Source organism: Drosophila novamexicana, unplaced genomic scaffold (genome assembly GCF_003285875.2).
Source record: "Drosophila novamexicana strain 15010-1031.04,08,12 unplaced genomic scaffold, DnovRS2.1 tig00000564-arrow-pilon, whole genome shotgun sequence".
Taxonomy (NCBI): domain Eukaryota; kingdom Metazoa; phylum Arthropoda; class Insecta; order Diptera; family Drosophilidae; genus Drosophila; species Drosophila novamexicana.
Window position 1 is genome coordinate 407,448 of NW_020824810.1, and position 23,609 is coordinate 431,056.

The 23,609-nt window shown below is 38.9% G+C and overlaps 1 protein-coding gene across 4 annotated transcripts in view; it reads right to left on the minus strand.

Moving 5' to 3' along the window:
- The window catches only part of LOC115762213 (tyrosine-protein kinase Src42A), a 53,426-nt gene that overhangs the window by 18,804 nt on the left and 11,013 nt on the right, over positions 1-23,609 (minus strand). The window contains exon 1 of one of the 4 annotated variants that reach the window (XM_030704344.1): positions 5,304-8,284. The exons of the other annotated variants lie outside the window; for them this stretch is intronic. Coding sequence (XP_030560204.1) covers positions 5,304-8,221 — 2,918 coding nt within the window. The 5' untranslated portion in view covers positions 8,222-8,284. Of the gene's footprint in view, positions 1-5,303; positions 8,285-23,609 lie in introns of those variants that run through there. 4 annotated transcript variants of the gene reach the window in all.

The window sequence follows — 23,609 nt, forward strand, 5'->3', positions numbered from 1 at the left end:
TAGAAAAAATTGGCATTTAAATCTGGCAACATCATTTTTGGTCCAAATTCATGTAAAAATTCCAGCCTAATAAATCCTAAGTATATAGACATGGGTCCATATTTCCCACACCCATAACTCGGTCAAAACTCTACCGATTTTCATGGGGCATGGCTTTTTATTAATGGTTTTGCCTCTAGAAAAATTTGGCATTTAAATCTGGCAACATCATTTTTGGTCCAAATTCATGTAAAAATCATCACCTCCGAAATACTATGTAGACATGGGCCATATTTCCCACACCCATAACTCGGTCAAAACTCAACCGATTTTCATGGGGCATGGCTTTTTATTAATGGTTTCGCCTCTAGAAAAAATTGGCATTTAAATCTGGCAACATCATTTTTGGTCCAAATTCATGTAAAAATTCCAGCCTAATAAATCCTAAGTATATAGACATGGGTCCATATTTCCCACACCCATAACTCGGTCAAAACTCTACCGATTTTCATGGGGCATGGCTTTTTATTAATGGTTTTGCCTCTAGAAAAATTTGGCATTTAAATCTGGCAACATCATTTTTGGTCCAAATTCATGTAAAAATCATCACCTCCGAAATACTATATAGACATGGGCCATATTTCCCACACCCATAACTCGGTCAAAACTCAACCGATTTTCATGGGGCATGGCTTTTTATTAATGGTTTCGCCTCTAGAAAAAATTGGCATTTAAATCTGGCAACATCATTTTTGGTCCAAATTCATGTAAAAATCATCACCTCCGAAATACTATATAGACATGGGCCATATTTCCCACACCCATAACTCGGTCAAAACTCAACCGATTTTCATGGGGCATGGCTTTTTATTAATGGTTTCGCCTCTAGAAAAAATTGGCATTTAAATCTGGCAACATCATTTTTGGTCCAAATTCATGTAAAAATCATCACCTCCAAAATCCTATATAGACATGGGTCCAAATTTCCAACATCTGTAACTCGGTCAAAACTCAACCGATTTTCATGGGGCATGGCTTTTTATTAATGGTTTTGCCTCTAGAAAAATTTGGCATTTAAATCTGGCAACATCATTTTTGGTCCAAATTCATGTAAAAATCATCACCTCCAAAATCCTATATAGACATGGGTCCAAATTTCCCACACCCATAACTCGGTCAAAACCCAACCGATTTTCATGAGGCATGGCTTTTTATTAATGGTTTTGCCTCTAGAAAAAATTGGCATTTAAATCTGGCAACATCATTTTTGGTCCAAATTCATGTAAAAATTCCAGCCTAATAAATCCTAAGTATATAGACATGGGTCCATATTTCCCACACCCATAACTCGGTCAAAACTCTACCGATTTTCATGGGGCATGGCTTTTTATTAATGGTTTTGCCTCTAGAAAAATTTGGCATTTAAATCTGGCAACATCATTTTTGGTCCAAATTCATGTAAAAATCATCACCTCCGAAATACTATGTAGACATGGGCCATATTTCCCACACCCATAACTCGGTCAAAACTCAACCGATTTTCATGGGGCATGGCTTTTTATTAATGGTTTCGCCTCTAGAAAAAATTGGCATTTAAATCTGGCAACATCATTTTTGGTCCAAATTCATGTAAAAATTCCAGCCTAATAAATCCTAAGTATATAGACATGGGTCCATATTTCCCACACCCATAACTCGGTCAAAACTCTACCGATTTTCATGGGGCATGGCTTTTTATTAATGGTTTTGCCTCTAGAAAAATTTGGCATTTAAATCTGGCAACATCATTTTTGGTCCAAATTCATGTAAAAATCATCACCTCCGAAATACTATATAGACATGGGCCATATTTCCCACACCCATAACTCGGTCAAAACTCAACCGATTTTCATGGGGCATGGCTTTTTATTAATGGTTTCGCCTCTAGAAAAAATTGGCATTTAAATCTGGCAACATCATTTTTGGTCCAAATTCATGTAAAAATTATCACCTCCAAAATCCTATATAGACATGGGTCCAAATTTCCAACATCTGTAACTCGGTCAAAACTCAACCGATTTTCATGGGGTATGGCTTTTTATTAATGGTTTTGCCTCTAGAAAAATTTGGCATTTAAATCTGGCAACATCATTTTTGGTCCAAATTCATGTAAAAATTCTAGCCTAATAAATCCTAAGTATATAGACATGGGTCCATATTTCCCACACCCATAACTCGGTCAAAACTCTACCGATTTTCATTGGGCTTGGCTTTTTATTAATGGTTTTGCCTCTAGAAAAATTTGGCATTTAAATCCAGCAACATCATTTTTGGTCCAAATTCATGTAAAAATCATCACCTCCGAAATACTATATAGACATGGGCCATATTTCCCACACCCATAACTCGGTCAAAACTCAACCGATTTTCATGGGGCATGGCTTTTTATTAATGGTTTCGCCTCTAGAAAAAATTGGCATTTAAATCTGGCAACATCATTTTTGGTCCAAATTCATGTAAAAATCATCACCTCCGAAATACTATATAGACATGGGTCCAAATTTCCCACACCCATAACTCGGTCAAAACCCAACCGATTTTCATGAGGCATGGCTTTTTATTAATGGTTTTGCCTCTAGAAAAATTTGGCATTTAAATCTGGCAACATCATTTTTGGTCCAAATTCATGTAAAAATCATCACCTCCAAAATCCTATATAGACATGGGTCCAAATTTCCAACATCTGTAACTCGGTCAAAACTCAACCGATTTTCATGGGGCTTGGCTTTTTATTAATGGTTTTGCCTCTAGAAAAATTTGGCATTTAAATCCAGCAACATCATTTTTGGTCCAAATTCATGTAAAAATCATCACCTCCAAAATCCTATATAGACATGGGTCCAAATTTCCCACACCCATAACTCGGTCAAAACCCAACCGATTTTCATGAGGCATGGCTTTTTATTAATGGTTTTGCCTCTAGAAAAATTTGGCATTTAAATCTGGCAACATCATTTTTGGTCCAAATTCATGTAAAAATTCTAGCCTAATAAATCCTAAGTATATAGACATGGGTCCATATTTCCCACACCCATAACTCGGTCAAAACTCTACCGATTTTCATTGGGCTTGGCTTTTTATTAATGGTTTTGCCTCTAGAAAAATTTGGCATTTAAATCCAGCAACATCATTTTTGGTCCAAATTCATGTAAAAATCATCACCTCCAAAATCCTATATAGACATGGGTCCAAATTTCCCACACCCATAACTCGGTCAAAACCCAACCGATTTTCATGAGGCATGGCTTTTTATTAATGGTTTTGCCTCTAGAAAAATTTGGCATTTAAATCTGGCAACATCATTTTTGGTCCAAATTCATGTAAAAATCATCACCTCCAAAATCCTATATAGACATGGGTCCAAATTTCCCACACCCATACTTACTATATAGACATGGGCCATATTTCCCACACCCATAACTCGGTCAAAACTCAACCGATTTTCATGGAGCTTGCCTTTTTATTCATGGTTTTGCCTCTAGAAAAATTTGGCATTTAAATCTGGCAATATCATTTTTGGTCCAAATTCATGTAAAAATCATCACCTCCAAAATCCTATATAGACATGGGTCCATATTTCCCACACCCACAACTCGGTCAAAACTCTACTCTATGATATTTTTATAAAACCCCTCATTAAATCTTGCTCGAGCCCTAAATCGAGGTTTTCTCTCATTATTGTAAATATTTGTTGGATGTAGCTGCACAAACATGCATAAATCTACTCTAGCAGAGACGTCAAACAAATTGAATTCAAGTTAACTTCAAGGCCAAAATGCATTTCAAATTGGTTCAGTCCACCAATTTGCATATCAATACGAAATTGTACAAACATATTGTACTTGTTTCGGGCCACACGTGCTGAGCCACTCGAGCAAAAAGCCCGAAAGCTCCCAAAAATGAGACAAGCGCCAGCAGCGGCAAACAATTGTAAACCTGGTGATAAACTCGAAGAAAAAGACATAACAAAAAATAAAATAAATATAAAAAAAGACAAAGTTTGAAATGCGTCGAGCCATGTTTGTTTAGCGCTTAATTAAAGCATGTCTCGAAAATTGTCACGACTTTTTTTTCTACTCCCATTCATTTCGGGGCATGGCAACAGCTGAAAACAAAACGGTACCAAAAATACCCGAAGGTATAATGAGGAGTAGCTGCTCTGCGGGCCACGTACCTGACTGATTTTGGATAGTCAAATAATTGGCAGGTTAATAACATAAAGACGTGACATTGGCGCTGATTACAACATGGAAGCGAAAGATCGCGACAAAACAAAGAGAGAGAGAAAGAGAGAGAGAGAGAGAGAGAGAAAGAGAGAGAGAGAGAGAGAGAGAGAGAGAGAGAGAGAGAGAGAAACGTGTGGGAACAAGACACACTGGCATAGTTATTAAGCAGAAGCTGTTTCATTATAAAAAAAATATTTACCAGGCACTTTACCACCTACTTGTAAACAAACACCATACACTAGAACGTCTTCGAACTTGGGTGTGTTTTGCGTATGTGTGACGTTTTTTTTTTTTTTTTTTTTTTGCATTTGTCATACATGAACAATTATTTTGAATTTCAATTATTGCTTGGTTTTTTTCTACCTCTCTATTTTTCAATGGTCAAGTGCCTGCATTCTGATTAGTCACCCTTTGGTTTATTTTTTATTTATATTTTTTTCAAGATTTTCTACAGAATGAAAGTCATGGCATGTACTGTACATTTTTACATACGTTTTTGGCCTACACATTTGCGGAATGAAAACAGAAAATAATAATAAAAAAAAATACCTGACAGCTGTGTCTGGATCTAACACAATTAGTATGGTGCCCCGGAATGGGTGTGACGCCTATTGTGCGCCATAAATCCCACAAGTGCAAATGCACCAAACATGACGTCATTTGGGAAATTTAACGCGCTTGCAGAGAATATATTTCAGAAAGAAATACACTTAAGACTTGCTCAGAGTTGTCTAGATAATTAGAGTAAATTTGGTGTATGGGAAAATTGTAGAAGAATTTAGTCTAAGATTCATTTAGAGTTTTGCCTTTGAATTGCCAGCAACTGGCGATACTGTCTGTTTTTTTTTTTTTTTTTTTTTTTTTTTTGGCCAGCCGTTTGTACTTTCCAAGTGCCATAAAAAAAGCAGCTGAATGAAATGGCAAATGGCAAGGCAAAGTCTATAAAGCCAAAAAATAGCATAAAATGTTATTGTCAATAGTCTAATCATAAGTTAATGAATATAAACTGTGTGTGTGTGTGTGTGTGCGGGGCGGAGCGGGAAGGCTCTGGAAACTTACGATTTTTCATTTAAAAATTCACCACGCGTAAATTCCGAAAGTCGACGCGATTTGCCTTTCTTGACAGTCAACGTTGTTAGCTGTGTTGTTGTTGTTGTTGTTGTCGTTGTCGTTGTTGTAGTTTTCGTGTTAGACTTGGCCGCCGCATCGGCACAGCCGGGGCTTAAATTTACGCACGTATGTGAGCAGGCGGCGGGCAGCGAGCGGCACTTCTCAATGACAGACAATCCATGAGACGACGACGACGGCGGCGGCGGCGGCGGTGGGGGCGGTTGCGGGTGCGGGCTGACTATTGTGGGCGTTGGGCAAGTGCAATGGCTATGGCTATGGCCGGGCCGATGGCTGAGCTCGTCGAGCCTGTGGCAGGTGCATTTGAGCAGCGTTTGATTCGACCAGCGACGTTGCGGTTGTTTGGGCGCCGCCAGGCAATTGTCCAGCGAATGCTTCTTCATCAACTGCTGCGGCTGCTGCTGGAGCTGTTGCTGCTGCAGGCATTTGTGCTGCTTGAGACTGCGACGCGGGCGTGGCGGCGAGGGCGTGGCTGGCGGCGAAATGGCCACGGACATGGATATGGCATCTAAGGAATTGGATTTCGTCAGCGCCACCTGACAGTCGGCATCGCTGCCCGAGCTGTTGCTGCTGCCGCAGCTGGTGCTGTTGCTGCCCGCGCATCGCTGCTGCGCTATAATGCGCGTGTACAGCTCCTCGGAGTCCAGCGGCAGCAGCAGATTGCTAACGCCCACGCGACGCTTGGCCTGGCTGCGTTTAGCCAGCAGCTGTTGCTGTTGCTGCTGCTGTTCGCTGTTGTCGTTGCTGGCGGCATCCTGCGGCGTTTGGTTGCTGCCTGATTTGTTGTAGCTTAGAATATTCGACAAGCGTCGCATTTTACTGCACTTCGTGTCGGCCGCAGCGACAACATTGCTGCTGTCGGCGGCATGTTGTTGGTGCTGCTGTTGCAGTTGCTGCTGTTCGTCCACATGGCTGACCACGAAACGCGTTGTAGCAGCAACTGGTTTCGTGTTGGCTGCCTCCTCGCTGGTTTCCAATTTCTCTCCTTGTAGGATGTCATAAATTGTGCCATATTTGTGCGTGACATGCGTGCCCAAATTTGTGGCAGCGTCTGTTGCTGCATCCTGTTGCAGCAATTGTTGCTGTTGCTGCTGCTGCTGTTGTTTCAGCTTTTGCTCTTGACGTTCTTTTTCGCGCTTTTGCTGCTGCTTTTGTATTATATCATAAATCACATCATTTGATTTATGCATTTGCAGCGCCGTTGTTGTTGTTGCTGCAGCAACTGTTGTTGCTGCTGCTGTGCATGTTGCTGCCGTGTCGCGTTCTAGTATGGAGCTGAGACTCTTGCGCTGCCATTTGTCGGCGCTGCCTGTGGTCAGCGAGTTGCTTCCCTGCATGGGCGTTGCTTTGCGATGCAGTATCTCATAGATGGTGCCATAGGTCATGTATTTGTCGTACTTCTGATAGGTAAACTGATAGATATCATTCTTGCGCTGTATTATGTCATAGATGGTGCCATAGATGAGCTTATCATAGATTTTAAAGTTACGCTTATAGCTGGCACTGGAGCTCACGCTGGAGCTGCAGCTGTCTTTCCTGCTCGCCATTTTCGCATACGATTGCAACTGTTGCTGTTGCTCTGGAGCTGCCAGTTCAATTTGCTCAGTCTTTGGCTCTTTGGCTGCCGAGTTGCGACGCGGCAGAAAGTAGGAGGCAAAACTTTTGCGCTGTCTCGAATTCTGACGCTTAAGCGGGGATGTTGCTGCTGCTGCTGCTGTTATTGTTGCTGCTGTTGCTATTGCTGTGGGTGTGTCCAGCTGACATTCCAGCGCTTGCTGCTCCATGTCGCTGTTGCTGGCATCGATTTCGCGCACAAGACGCTTGAACTCCTCGTACGATGTCCGTCGTTTGTGCGCCTTGGCCCGCTGCTCCTTGGCCGCCAACTGTTGATCAAGTATTTGCGATAGAAAATCGGAATTCTTGCGCATTGCTTCTGTGGTGGCGGCGGCGGTGGCAACAGTTGCTGTCGCCGTTGCTATTGTTGTTGTTGTTAAGTCGTCGCCGGTATCCATTTCATCCGCAAACTCGTTTGCGCAATCCGGTTTGCTGTTGTTGTTGTTGTTTGTGGTTTCTTGTTCTGATATTGAGGCGAGCGTTGTCAACACGCTGTTATTGCTGTTTGTTGTAGTTGTTGTTGCTGTTGTTGTTGCTGCTGTTGCTGCTGCTGGCGTTGCGTCATCTGCCGCCACGGGCATGGCCGCCGCCGCTGCCAGCTCAACACTTGCAACCACTTGTTGCTGCTGTTGTTGCAGTTGCTGCTGTTGCTGCTGCAGTTGCTCCTGCATGGCACCGCAGCGTCGCCGTGTGAGCCGCGCCAGCGCTTCCGGCTGCGTCACCTCGGCAAACATGGCTTTGAACTCTTCATAGGATTTGCGGCGATTGCGCGACTGCGTCAGGCATTCCTTGTAGTTGCGTCGCGCGATCTTCTCACCGCCGGCAGCAGCAACAGCCGCCGCGGCAGCCAACGCGTCCAATTTGTTCTGCATCTCCATAAAGCCCGAGTCCAGCGAGCTGACCGTGCAGGTGGAATCAAAGCTTGTCTTCCGACTGGAACTATTCGAGCCTGGCGAATTGGGCTTGGGCGGCGTTGGTGGCGGCGTCACTAGCAGCGTTGATAGCAGCCCGGTCACATCGTTGGGCGCACAGAGCAGATCCACTTGTTGTTGCTTATCACAGTTGTTGCTAGTTGTTGTTGTTGTTGTTGTTGCCGCTGTTGTTGCTGTTGCTGCTGCTGCATTGGTTAAGCTGGCATTTTGTGGTTCAATGGGTTCATCATCCTCAAAGCTGATTAGATCTTGAACCGTTGTGGGGCTCGAATGGCTGGGCTCCTCTGGCACAGCAGCTAACATGATGTTGTTTGTGCTGTTGTTGTTAGTATTGTTGCTGTTGCTGTTGTTGTTCTTTTCATAGTTTTGAATGCTCGCGTCACGCTTTTTGCTCACAATCGCATAGAGCGGCGTTCCGCTGCGCAGTTGCTGCGTTGTTGACAGTGCCGCTGTCACCGTTAAACTGGCGCTCGCGCTAGCTGCTGTTGCTGCCGTCGCCGGGCGACTATCACTGGGAGTCGCCGTCGCTGTCGTCGTCGTTGTTGTTGCTGGCACGCCCACGCTCGTGGTAGTGTAACTGCTGCGATTATGAAAGATTTTCACACTGTGCATGGGTAATTTGCCATGATGACGACGTTCATTGGGCCGATTACGTGCAATGCCCATTGAGATGGTCGCCAGCTGTTTGTGACGCAGCTGTTGCTGACGTCGCGCATATTTGCTGGCAATGCTGCACACAGGATTCACATTCAAATCTGGCGCCAGTTCATTGAACTGCGGCGGCTCCGTGTTGCTGCCACTTCCATTGTTGCAGTGCCGCAGGAAGCGCTGCAGTCGCCGGCTGCCGCAGGTGCCGTTATGATCCGCACGCTGCTCGTTCATGCACTTGGCGCAGCACAAAAACTCGTACAGAATCTCTTGGCCCGGCTCCGAGCTAGGCGGTGAATTGGGCGGCGTTAATGTTGAATATTTTGGCTCCAACAGAAATTCCAATTGTGCCGCCGCGGCAGCAATGGCCGCCGGTGTGCACTGGCCATGGCCATTGCCCATCGTTGTTGTTTTTGTTGTGGAATTTGTTGCCGTTGTTGTTGTTGTTGTTGTTGTGGCATTGCCTGTGCTCTTATTATTGCTAACCGGCATTAGTATATATGTGTTCTTGGTATTCTTGGCGGGCTCCATGTGGCTGCTGTCCACATCGGGCGTCTGCTTGCCAGCCAGTATGGAGCTCTCGATGCTGAGGCCGCTGTCGAGCAGCATAAATGTGCCATCCGAGGGCAGTATAAGACGTCCCTCGGCCGCCGCATTGACCAGTTCGCGCAACGCATTCACCTGCTTCTCGGTCACATTGCCCTGCAGCTGTATGCCGTGCAGGGCAAACGCAGTCGGTTTGTTGTTCACCGAATTCGGATCGGTGCACCACACCACGGGCATGGTGGTCATCCTGATGGGAATGGGAATGTGCACAACGAGTCTAATGTTAATCACGTTAACCACAACAATGAAAATGACAGATAGTTCAATAGTTCAATGTACGCTTTTGTCAATCTCCGCTGGATGGAGAGTGTGCGAGCGAGCGAGCAGGCAATAAACTGTTAGAAAGAGAAAAAATAAAGCACTTCAATATAAAAAAAAAAAACACTTTTCTTTCGTGTTCAACTTTCTCGCTGCGCTTGAACTTTGCTGTTTTACCTTCAACTATTTCGTACTGTGCTTGGGCTTTTACTTGTTTACATATTGTTTTCCGTTTTCAGTTTTCCATTTTTCTGCCTTTTTTCGGTTTCTTCTAGAAGAAGTTTTTATGCAAATATCCAACGCAAGGTAGGACATTATGCATATTCATAGGTAGAAGCTTAATTGCAACGCCTTAAGATATGTAACAGAAATCTAGAGTCGAAGAGGAGAATACCCTGCAAATAAACTAAGCCCATTAAATCGACATCAACTTCCCAACTCAAGAGGAGACTTGCTGGAAAGGGTTTGAGTTGACATTTAAAGCTAACTTTACAAACTCTTTCAAAATGTATACAACAATCAATATACCCCACTGAGTGCAGGGTATGCAAATTGCTTGGCTAATCTGCCAGTTTATTGCACATTTTGTGGCTCGCAAAAACTATTGATAAAATCAACTACAAAATAATGTCGAACACACGCGCGCCAAAATCCGTTGGGCTTTTGGTCCGATTTAAAACTACTTTTCGATAGTTTATTTATTTATTTTTTTTTTTTTGAAACCTATTCGTTTTAATATCTAAGTTTTGTAGTGCATACAACTCAATTCCTAGCGAGAGACAACCTTGAAAAACAAAAACAAAAACAATTGCAGTGAATGCACGAGAGATAAACGAGTACATTTCACAGTTTATGACAAAAGTTTTGTATCTATTTTGTATTTTATTTGCTTGTTTTGTATTTTGGTTTTCGTTTTTGTCGCTTTTGTTCGACCTGGCATAAATTAAAAACAAAAATTCAAATGTTTGTGTCGTGTGGATGCCATTCAAAAATGATGGCGCTCTGTCAATTTTGGATTGTTTTATAGATTTTGCATGTGATGGAATTGGGTGTGCTATGAAACGAGTGAGTTTCTAGTGAATGACCCAAAATTGACCATTTTCTCACTATAAATTTTAGTCATTCGAGTAGTATTTTCAAATACAAGAAATATTAAACAGAATCGAGTGTAGCGAACATTTTATGTTGTCTGTGATGGATAGTTCAGTTTAAGATAATATTAGTTAGTGTTAGAGCATTACAATAATGTCAAGATTAAATATAACAGCAGACAAATGTTTAACATGACATACAATGTAAGATAACATAGAAATGTTATCGAAAGAGCGCCTCATAACTGCAGACAAATGTTATTGCCTGTAAGATAACATAGAAATGTTATGGAAAAAACGCAACAGGGCAATCCTTAACTGAAGATCAGATATTCAAAGAAAACGTACGCTGTTAATTAACAGAAAAGATAGCATAGATATGTTACAGAAAGAAAACCACATATTCTTATAGCTTAAGTTCCAGCTTATTTCACATGGTCGAACAGAATTTAGCCAAAAGGTAAAATAAGCTTCGTTTGCACAAGAATTTTTCTATTCAGGAAAAAAAAAAAATATGTTTTCAACCGAAATGCTATTTATAAACATATAAATTTTCAAATTCCAGCTAATCTATTGTAAATAATTTTTAGCACATGTTAGTTATGGCAATTAGTTAAAGATAAATAATATATATAGAGAACAATTGCCAGTTGAAAGATGTCGCAAAGCGACTGCGTTCTGGTGTTTGATTCCGCAAACGCGAAATATGCAAGCAGCTGAGCAAACAAGTTTTATATTTTTGGTTTATTGGCGTTCTTAAGAGCTGGCCATATTTAGCGGTAAGCAAATATAATACCGTGATTTATGTCTGAAGTTTTATGATTGATGTCAAGTGACAAATTAATGGAAAATTTTCTAGTTTCGCAACGGGTGGGCGCAGCTTTGAGCTTGAAATAATTGGTAACAATTGTGTCAGAGGCGCAAGTTAAGCCCAAGCCAATAACCACAACAGAAACAGCAACAGCAAAAGATCTGAAGGTGGGCTTCATTAGCTGACCAATGAACTTTTTGAATATTGCCGTGCCATGTAAGTGCACAAGAGTACGCACATGCGAGCGTGTATGTAAATAAGTGTGACTTCAAGGCTGCAGTGCCGCAAATGGAAATGGAAACAACTTGGACTTGGCAGCAGTCGCAGAGCAGTTCAAGTTTACGGTGACTGACTGACTGATTGACTGACTGACTGACTGACTGATAACTTGCCGACAAAGCAAACAAACTAGCAGCCAGGGGGAGCAGGGAGGGGGAACACGTTGGCCAGATGGGTCAGCAACTTGAGCAGCACTTGAGACGAAAACGATTTAGAGGGCAGCTCTCCAGGCATATGCAACGAAGTGAACATCCTGGGAGACAGACTGGAGACAAATGGCTTTAGTTACACATATCGCTAACCCTCCAAAGACAATTAACAGAGACTGCGGATCATAAAAACAGCAGCAACAGCAGCAACTGAGGCAACAGAGGCAACATCAGCAGCAAATGTCAATGTCAGGCCACAAAGAAACCGAAAACAGCAAACAATACAAAAAAAAATAAAATAAATAAATAAAACAAGACAATTCAAAAAAAAAAAAAAAAAAAGAAGAAAAATACAGCAAAAAACTGCATCAAGGCGTCGCAATTCTTTTTGTTTTTTCTTTAATATTTGCATTCAGCCATAAATTGAGAATCATTTCGAGTCCATTAACAGCATTTGATAGGCGCTTAACATCCGAGAGTTTTGCTCTGATTCGATTTGCATATAACAAAAGCTAGCTAAATGTGCTTAAAACACGAAAAATTTCATTTAAGAATGCCAAAGATCTAAATACACTAGCCCACATATTGCTAACTACACATAGCTATCTATATAAATTATATTTATATGCAATCAATCTTAATACATTTTGTAAAACAATTCAATTATGTCTTAGCTAACTTTATAATAGATTTTTATTATGAGTTTCTACAGCTAAGATGACCGAATTTGATATTTGTTTTCTATACGTTTCTGGCACATCTTGATTGTGATCATTCGGAACTGATCCGCTCTCTAAGTTCTTAGACAATTTGCTAGCATTCTAAAGAGCTGTAACTTTATGCTTAAGTAACAAACAGTTATGGCATATTTTGGACATTTAACAAATTATAGAAAGGCATGAATAAGGTCTTTTAATCAATAATTCCTTCTATAAGTTGATATATGCTCTGATTTGTGTTCTTTTCTAATTAATAAATATATTTTTGAATTGATTTTCCAGTTGAAAAATTTAATGTTGTGTTTAACAACTTGACAATTCTATCAATTCAAATTTATCGATTATCGATTTGTTTAGTTATCGATAGAAGATACATTCAATTTTTGAAGAAGTTAAGAGTTCTTTTAACAACTTGAAAAATTTATGAATTTAATTTATATCGGTTAATCGAGTTCTTAAGTTATCGCTTCCCTTTTTGAAAAACTTAACTTATCGATTGAAGTATATAAATTCAATTTATAAGGTAGTTAAGGTTTCGTTTACTATAAGGCGCAGCTTAAGTGTTCGACAACTTGACAAATTTATCGACTTAAATATATCGAGTAATCGTTTTGGTAACTCATCGATAGAAGAACATTAAGTCCACCTTTAAATTAGGTTTAAGTCTAGCAAATAAATATAATATTCCACTTCACCTTCGTTTTAATGTTTAAGCTTTTAAAAGTTATCGATTACTGCTGAAAGTGCAATAAAGAACTGGCTGGCCAGCGCAAAATGTATAAAAATATTGTGATCACATGAGTACTGTTTCCCATAAAACAGCTGTGCTTAAAAATGACAACAACAACAAGAACAACAAGATATAACAATATTCTATATAATATTAATAAAGCACGCACAAACCTGTCGAACCAGACCCCCCAGACGAAAGTCTGTGTGTGCCGATAAGACAAGGTGTGCGCGTGTGTGTGCATGTGTATTAATTAGCTGGATATTGTCACAAGAACTAGTCAAGCTTTGTTATTTTTTGTTATTAAAACAGCAACAACTCAGAGTTATGCACTTTGGGCTCAATTAGCGCAAAATATATGTATAAAAGAAACAAATATATATTGGAAGTCGACATTAGTCGCGAGAGACTGTGAGTATGCAAAATGTGCGTTAATAGATGTTTAATAAGTGATTTGTTGCTAGGTTTTTGCTACCATTTTTCAATGGAATGCCATAGCTTTGGCATTAGAACCAGCAAGGTTAGCAGCGGAAGGCCTTAAGGGACAACCGCTTCCCGCCCTCCTCCCCCCCCTAGGAAGGTCTTAAAGACTGACCTATGCTAACCGAATGCGAAATGTGTTACAAAATGTCCAAGTGTAGGCGGCGGCGGGTGTTGGACTGTGGGCCTTAAAGCGCGTGCCAAGAAAACTGAAACAAGACCAACATAATAGCCAGCCATAATGAGTGAAGTGTTTGGCTATTGTTGTTGTTGTTGTTGCTGGAGCTGGAGCTGCTGCTCAAAGGTAACAATTGCACTCAAAAGTACTACGACCCAATTTGAACCGGTTTGTTTTTTACCATTTCAGCTCATTGTCTTATGTCTCTCTCTGTGTGTGTGTGTGTGTCTGTGTGTGAGCCAAGTTAAGAGCCAAGCGTTTGCCGTTTGTTGGCAACTTTGTTGCCAAGCATTTGTTGCCAAGCAAATTATGAAACCCAACCTGAACACGCCCCAGACGAAATTATTGATAATCAACTAAATTTAACTCACACAGACAAACAGCAGGCAATTCATGCTGAAAACCCAAATACTTTCTCCAACGCAAAAAAATATATATATATAAACATTCGTTTTTAGTATATCCCAGCTTCCAAATTCATGTGCAAATTGTTACTAATTTTAAAATGGCCAAAAAACGTAGGCAAAAAAAAAAAACAAAACCCAAACAAACACACAGCAAATGAGTTTGGCTTTGATTTGGGTCATTGCACAATGGTAACGAGAGCGTCGACTAAATTTAGTAGCGCCAAATAACTTTGGCCACGCGCAGCGAGTTCACCAGACTCCCCAAAGAGCACATCCCACAAAAAAGAAGTAGATAAGAAACAAGTGAGTGCTTTAGTTGGGCATGCCCGCTGGCATATGCCCTATACCCAAGCCCAGCTGCTGCTTCAAGGGCGGAGATATTCAAGAAGTGAAAGATACTTAGGCTGTGCTTACCATGCAAGAACCTTTATACAAAGTTTAGTCAAGTTATGCTTAGAAAACCAAGACTCCTTATCGATATTTAAAGATATTTTAAAAATGAGTCAAGATTGTGAACTCTTTCCAGTTAATCTTTAAAATCTTTTGATTTAATATAGTCTAAAAGCGACACACTCACACTCACTCATAGCTAGATGAACAGACAGAGCCTTGACTGGATGTACTTCCCATTATACCCCTTATAAAAACTTTTAATGGGTTCAGGGTATAAAAAAAACCACACAATTTTGCAGCCTCGGATGTAATTACTGTAAATGGCCTGGAAGCCGTTTCAGCTAGAGCTAAAAGAAAAAAAAAACAACAACTACTAAAAAACAGAAGGAAAAAAAATCGAAAGCTGAACAAAGTTCAGGCTTAGTATTAAATAAAAGTGAAGCTCCTTCGACAACCAGTTTCGAGTTTGAGTTGTTTTCAAGCATAAAACACCCAAAAAACAAAGGCAAAAAAAAATGTATATTTATTGGTGTTGAATTCCAAGAAGTAAACGTCATTGTGGGAAATTTCCAGCTCACAAAATTCGCGCAAATTTTTCAAAAGAAGGCAATTAGCCCGCCTCTTAAGCTGATTATCTACAAGTGAATGCATATATGAATAGTTAAAAGAAGCCTAACTTTAAGCTATTTAGTATATAGTTTGTCATTTTTTAGTTCTCTTTCAAATCAACCATAATACAAAATGTTTTTCTGCCAATACTGAAATACTTCTTCTTGTTTATCTGGACGTCATTGTAATAATAACTGCTGGTCGAATTTATTGTGCTTGTCAAGCTGAAAACCTTATATACTATATAACATTTGTTGTTTCACAGATAAAAACAGAGAGAACAAAAAAATAAACAAAAACTGTTGCAAAATGTCAACAACAAAACAATTGAACTGCTTTTTTACACGCCTTGTTTTGTTCTGTAAAACTCTTGTTTTCTTATTATTTTTATTTTCTGTTGTACCCTTTCTGCCCTTTTGTAAGCAATTTTCATGTACACGTATGTATCTGTATCTTTATCGGTTACTGCTGACGACCGCATGAGTCACGGACAGGAAATTTACGGCCCAAAGAGAAGAGACAACAGCAGCAGCAGCAGCCACACGCCAACTGTGTGACGCAAAGTGGCTAAGAAAACAGCCAAAGATAGTGTTGTAAGGAGTGTGTGGGAACATGCAGCAGACACTGTAGAAAATCAAACAAATCAAAGGTGTGTGTCGCGTCAGATAGAAAAGAAAACTCGACTCGGCTATACCCTAAATGAAAGATTTAATTGCGGAGTTTAAGCCCAAGTTAAATATATTTATGTTTAAAAAATAATATGAACGAAAGTATATTTAAAAGATAAATTATTAACCGTTCCTCTTCTTCATAGCTAGGCACAGCGATTGGCAAAACCATTAAGGATATGGCACAAAAAGGAAATGGAAAGCATGAACTTAGCACGTGGACCAAGGGCAAGGTAAAAGGAGGGTGCGAGAGTTAGAGAGATAGATAGAGAGAAAGAAAGAAGGGGAGAGAGTAGACTGTAGAGAGTATATAGTAAGATAAATAGAGAAAGGAGTACCATAGAGAGTGTGTAAAGTGAATATATTCAATGAAAAATGAAATATTAGAGTAAGAACAACAAATAATTTATTCCTTTTCCCCATCCCAAGTAATCAATTTGTAGCTATATCCATTAACTATCCGTTCAACTCAAAAATCATATATATCATATATATCATATCATATCATCTACATCATATAATCAAAAAACTCTACAGAATTCAAGTTCCTAGCCTCGTAAAACCATAGTTTCCAAGTACACATATCTATTATAATATAAGGTGTACTTTTTTTTTTAATTTATAAAAACAAAACATTTGAATGCCATAAAGCGTTCGTCATGTCGCTTAGTGGCGATAAGAGAAACGCGCTTAAATGACGTCCAAGAATTATAAAAGACAACTATATATAAATATATATAGAGAAAAACCAACAAGACATGGAAACAGAGTTGTGGAGCCCCCCAACATGCCATTATACATATATATATATATATATATATATATATATATATATATATATATATATATATATATATATATATATATATACATCTGTGTATTTGCAAAATAGTGCAATTTGTTCAAGTCACGTAAGTTCAGAAATTGATATGGCGCAGGTTGCAGCGGCAGAAATACATATACATATATATATATATAAAAAACTACACCAATTCGAAAAGTCGAGCAAAGTATATGCAACAACAGGTAACTCTGACGCTGCCCCCTCCCTCCACCCTACTAAGTGTTGTATTTATATCGCCAGTTAAGAGTTTTATATTTTTGTATATACCAATTTTTTGCAGGCAACCAACTGCTGCAAAAAGTGGCGCAAAAATATGCACATTTAAGCACATAGACCCAGATAAGAGGATTAGGGATGTTCTTGCAAATTGTGCTATAGACCTATTGACAGTATTCTGGCATTACGTAAAGGTAACAAAAAAACTAAACAGAAACCAGAAAAAATTAAAAAACTCAACAGGCAATTCAACGGTAAATGCGTGGGTTGTGTGACATGTACAAATTCTTATGAAATTCATTCATTGAAATTCTAAAGGCTACAAAAAGATATATATATAGGTACATATAGATGTGTATATGTATGTGTATTTGTATTTGTATCTTCAGCTTATACAGCTATAAGATAAAAAGCACAGCACGAAACAGCAAAGAAAATAGAAAGTTCTGCGCCAGCGCGCAACTTGACAAAGCGGCAAAACAGATAACAACAACAACAACAACAACAAGAATAACAACAACAGCAAACGAACAAACAACAATAAACATGCTGACGAGGGTGTTGCTTGTTGCTGTTGTTGCTTTTGCCACTTTGTTAACATTTTGTGCGCTTCAATTCTCGATCTCTACCTTTCGTAGTTTGTTGCAGCAACATGTAGCTAAGCTATGAAATGTTGCCAAGACGCCAGCGCTGCTGCTCCATATCACAGTGTAAATGCACTTAAACACACACACACACACACACACACGCGCGCGCACACACACACCGAGAGAAAGAGACACGAATCTACGTACGTACGTAGTTTGGAGCCACTGTTGAACAAAGAAAAACAGTCGCTGCTAAATGTATGCGAACATGCCGCGCGCGCGCTCTCGTGCAACAAGTTTATATATAATCAATTGTGTTGCCAGCGATTTTCAAATGTCCAAATTGTGTCTACAAAATGTTGCAGAAAACAGAAAAAAACGCGACGTTAAATACACAATAAGTAATTGAGGCTGGCGTTTGAAATTTAATTTCCTATATAAATGTTATGCTTCACACACGATATTTTGTATTTCTTATTAATATTATTATTATTATTTTTTGTTGTTTGTTAAGTTTTGCCACCTTCCGTGTGACGTCCGTTTTGTGCACCGCTTCGCAGACAACTGATACGTTTATGAAATTTTTATAGAAAGGTTTTAAAGCGCACGAAACGACGCTGCGGCGGTAAGTCTTACTTACACACACACACACACACACACACGCACACGCACACACAGCGACAGCAGCAGCAGCAGCAGCATGTGTGTGTGTATGTGTCTATGTGTGCTTCGAGCGCAATTGGAGCCCAGCTTTTGGCTTTGTATGCGTGAGTTTTGCGCTCTTTTGTCGCTTTTGTCTCTTATACGCTGCTTTGACAAGAAGTTGCCCGCAATGGTAAGATCTCACTCAGTGCACTCTAAAAAACAACAACAACAACAACAACAGCTGATATCCGATTTGTGTGCTCTTCTAATACAGAAGAGAGACAACAGCAGCTTGCGAAGAAGCTGTCTCTTTTTTTTTTGTTTTTTTTTTTTACTGTCCATTTTGAGGCTCTCTTAACAGGTGCTGACAAGATAAATGAGTTTACTTTATTTTACAATTACCTGTGTAATTAGTCATAAAGTGCGTTGATTGTAAAGATCAGTTTAATATAATTAACTTGCTGCTTATTGTTGTTTGACATTTTGTCGCTCGCAATTTTTCTTCTTTTTTTTTATATAAAAAATATACGCAACACTGAAATTGAAATTATGCGCTTTAAATGCCAACTGTTGAGTTCTTGTGAACGCTATTGAACTCGTAATTGTTAAGGAATGCTAAAAAACAAAAACATGATTGAGCTTAGGCCGTCTCAGGCATATTAATCGATACACGTTTTCAGGCGAAAATTTATGATAACACAAGTTCTGGCCGCAAGTGCATGCGACAACCGTAATAAATTGATATAATTAAATATAGTTAAATATAGAATAAACGCATATGAATATATCAGAAATTATATGAGTCAGCGGAGTTAGTTACCCGTTCAATTAAATACGTGATGCCAAAAGTGTTCCAGATTTTTAATTAATCGTGTTTTTCATGCATTTTACTTACCTAGAAAAGAAACAAAGAGAAGAATTATAAGTTAAGAGGATCAGATCAATAAACAATATAAATTAGTTCGTTTAAATTAAAATTAATAGTAAACTATCCAATATATATGATGGAAAATCGATAACAAATCGATTACTAATTGATCTAAAAACCTTTTGTTTTTAAATACTGTCGCTTGCCTCTAATCGCAACAATAGATTACAAACTAATCAAATAATTGGCACTACGATTGCAAACATCGATTATATATTGAAAGCCCTTGATAGTATCGACAATCGGGTGGATAAATGATGATAAATGTCCAAAATATCGATAATATTGCGTCTATCGGCTGATAAAACTTGTAGTTCAATATCGATAGGTTTTTAGCTGTCTCGAAATAGAAGAGTGTTAAGATCATGTAAAATATTTGAAAAAATCGATAGTACCGCGGTTGCAATCGACTGACGAAATTATCAATTCGAAATAGTATCGATAGTTTACCAGCTATCTCGATAAATGCAAAAATGACTTGGTTCACAAAAGTTAGATCAATGTCTTATGAGTTTGAGTTTTCTAGGAGGTGTCTATCGATACTTTAGTTTTCTTTTGGATTAGTTAGTCAAAAACTATATATGCCCCATAAGAAGCCGAGTAACAAGTGGGCATAAAACGTTAGCTACTAGATACTCGTAGTTTTATGACGCATATGCTATAAATTAATCGATCGTAAAACTACAGTTGGTTGACGCAGGTCTATTGCCCGCCATAATTATCGGAACGCGTGTAAAGGCCATCAGGAAAGCAATAAAAAGCGAATTAAATGCCAAAACTGAATGCAAATTCTGGACACAAAAAAAAAAAAATACAAAATTAAAGCCTCCAAATTGATTAACAAAGTGCATTCGTAACTGTAATACGAAACTCTTGACAAATTAAGACAGCTCAATTGCAATCAATTTGGCGACTGTCAGTCGAAAATCGTAGTTTATGCATTAAAAGCTCATAAAATCGTTAAGTTAATCTATTAATTAGCTCCGCTGGCGAACATTTAATTTGGAAATTTTCGAACTTCCTGCGACATATTTCCACAAAAGTCATGTGAAAACCCAATTAAAAGTTTGGCATTGCGAATCATTTAAATTGCTGAGTTTGTGAAAATATTTATAAATATTATGCATAAAACATTATTTTTGACCTCCTCGTAGAGCATTGCCCGCGTATCTTCTGGCAAAATATTTAAACAATTGTTTGTTGTTTTTTTTTCCCTCACAGTTGTTGCTGTTGTATTCTATTGAGTTGTTGTTAACATGCCACATATAATTGAACAGTTCGTCATCAACGTTTGCGAATACAAAACAGCCCAACATGAATCGAAAGAAACAAAATTGAATTAAAACGTATTTATATATGTAGTATAGCTCGTTGGTATATGAAAAATATGAAGAAAAAAAGGCAGACACGCAATCCATAATCAAGCCGAGCAACAACAAAAACAACAATATCCCAACAGTTCGATGACATTTTGTTTCATGTTCAATAACAAAAACAATTGCAATAGACACAAAATTGTAAACGAACATTAAAAATCATTTATTTATGATATTTAACGTAAATATTGGCCAATAAATAAAAGCTAACTGATTGCGTGCTAAATCTAGATCTAGATAGCTGACATGAAAAGATTTGAGACAGACTTAAGAATTTACAGACTGGCTGCCATTTTCTCTTTTTATTTTGAGGGATTCGTTCACTTAAATTGCATCGATTATTTCTATAAACCAATATACATATTAAGGTTCGGCCATCTCTATACTTTGTTATTAATTTTTTAATTTTCTTCGAAAGGATTTTCGTTACGAATTTCCTTTGACTTGTCTTGCGAATTTCCCTTTCATAAATATACTTTTGCCTATATAAATATATATATATATGATACTAGCGGGTATACCACGGCCTCTCCCGTAACACGTTACAAATAAATCCTCCCAAAGCTATTTGAACATGAATTTTAACCCGATTCCCTGACATCCCTTCCGAATTTCCCTATATAGGCATAACGGGGGAGTCGATACAGCGCTGGGATATTTATTTCCGCAAAGTAATATCTCAGCTTAAATGGGAAAAAAGCGGTTGTTTAAAAGAAGCACAGAAAAAAAAACAGTCAAATTACTATACGTTTGCGATCATGACTTATAACATAGATATATTCACAATATTGTAACAATAAATCACGGCAATTATGAGTAATGCTTACAAATATCGTATTGACAGCATTTAGGCAGCTAATTAGCAGCTCTTCAAGCGAGCTGTGTGTACAGAAAATAGAGTAGGATAAATGCTCTAGACCCAGTGAACGCGATTCGAGCTGGGATTTTTCAACTTAGCCCCACAATTGTCACATGTGGCGCAAAAGGCAAAAAGCGTATGCAGTTCGATCGGAACTAAACAATTAAATAAAGCCATTAATATGCACATGAGAGTTGAGTGCCACTGACATTGAAATTTGGCTAAACAAAAAAAAAAAAAAAAAAGAAAAATAAAAACAAAATTTCGCTGCGACAATTTCAAAGCAACTAAAAGCGAAAAAAAAATGAGTAAAAAAAAACAGCAGCCGAGTCTGGCGTCGCCTTCCATGTCGGAAGATGAGGTTCGCTCACAAACATATTAAATATATATATATATATATATATATATATATGTGTGTGTATACAAAATAAAAACGCAAACACGCATCAATTGGATCGTCTAACTAGGCAGCTATCAGATGGATAGCAACAAAAAGAAAACAACAACAATAGCAATTGTTAATTGTAGATTTGAATTTGAGCTTGCACTTGCGTAAGTTTCGCATTTCAATTGAAACGTTTGCCGCCTATTAAAACGATAAAAAAAAGAGTGCTTTAGTCGGGAGTTGCCGACTAGGGGATACCCTGTAGCCTCTTCTGCCAACATCAAATGCGCCATAGCTTTAAAATGATAAATAGAAGTCAAATTTGGGAACTCTATATCTAATAGATTTTATCGATTGCTTGGAAACTGGATAAGTTATCGATTATCGAAAACTTACACGAATTTCAGTACTAGGAGGACCTTTGACAGAAGTACAGACAAATGGACAGACAGACAGACCTGGCTAGATCGACTCGGCTACTGATGCTGACCAAGAATATATAAACTTTATAGGGTAGATGCTTCCTTCTGCCTGTTACGTTAGCAAAAAAAAAAACAACATTATACCCTGTTTAGCCTTTGCAAATGGGTTAAGTGTACAACATATACTCTATAGACAACGTTTCTATTGTTGAGATTTATGCGCCATAATTGTTCTAATATGTTTTTTTTGGGGTTTGTGGGTGGCGCTTGGGTTCGTGCTAATTTGCAAGCGGGTTCAATGCGCCATAGAACTTCCGATTTTATTTATTTTTTTTGTTTTTGGTGTTTTCGGATGCGCCTTCTGCGCATTGGGCTCATTGGCAGTCAGACGGGCCGGCGTATTATTAGCGATTTATGTGGCCAGATAATGGCCATTTGTGATTTTACGGCCCAAACGCTTAGCCAATTGCCAAATAGTTTGCAATTCGCGCAGTTTTTCCCATCAACGGAAGTCAACAAAAAAAAAAAAAAATGAATAAAAAACGACAACAAAAACGAAAGCGACAAACTACCAGGTATTTCCCCCAAAAAAATATATATATATGAATTTATAAATGACAAGAGGCAATGAAAATTCACGGGAATTTTAACATGTTTTAACCTCGTCTCTGCGCTGTCAACTCTTAAAATCGCTGACGTCATTTGCAGTTTAATGTGCCTCTCCCTCTAACCGTCCCCCACCCTTTTTATGTAGTGCTTTCCTCCAGCTGTGTGTGACCTACATAGGTTACACTTGTGTCGGGTCTACAGCAGAGCAGGTCGAGGAGCTACTATCAGGTCATCTATCGTTATCGAATGCATACGAATTGCTGCCAATTGGCTGTTGACATGTGAACCTGCTTTGAGACCACACCCTCTACCCTATAGTCGAGTGGTCGTTATGAATATGGCATGCGGCATGCAAGAGCTTATTGAGATGCGGCTATAATGTGCTGAAATATACCTTGCCGAATTCAAAGTAGGAAACCTTATCGAGTACTTTATGCTGTCTACTCCATATAGATTCCTCTATCTCTCTCTCTCTGTACAAAAGTCTTAAATTGCCTCAGAAAGACTTTCTCTTTCTGTCTCTGTCTCACTCTTTGTCCTACTCTCTGTATAATTCTCTGTCTCACTCGATCTCTTTTTCTCTCTGCCTCATGGAGAAAATTCTGGCCTACTCTCTCTCTCTCTCTCTCTGTCTAACAGAAAAAGTCTGGCTCACTCACATTCTCTCTCTTTCTCTCCCCCTACTCTCTCTCTCTCTCTGTCTAACAGAAAAAGTCTGGCTCACTCACATTCTCTCTCTTTGTCTCTCCCTCTCTTTCTCACTAACACACTCTCTCTGTCTCTCTCTCTTTTTT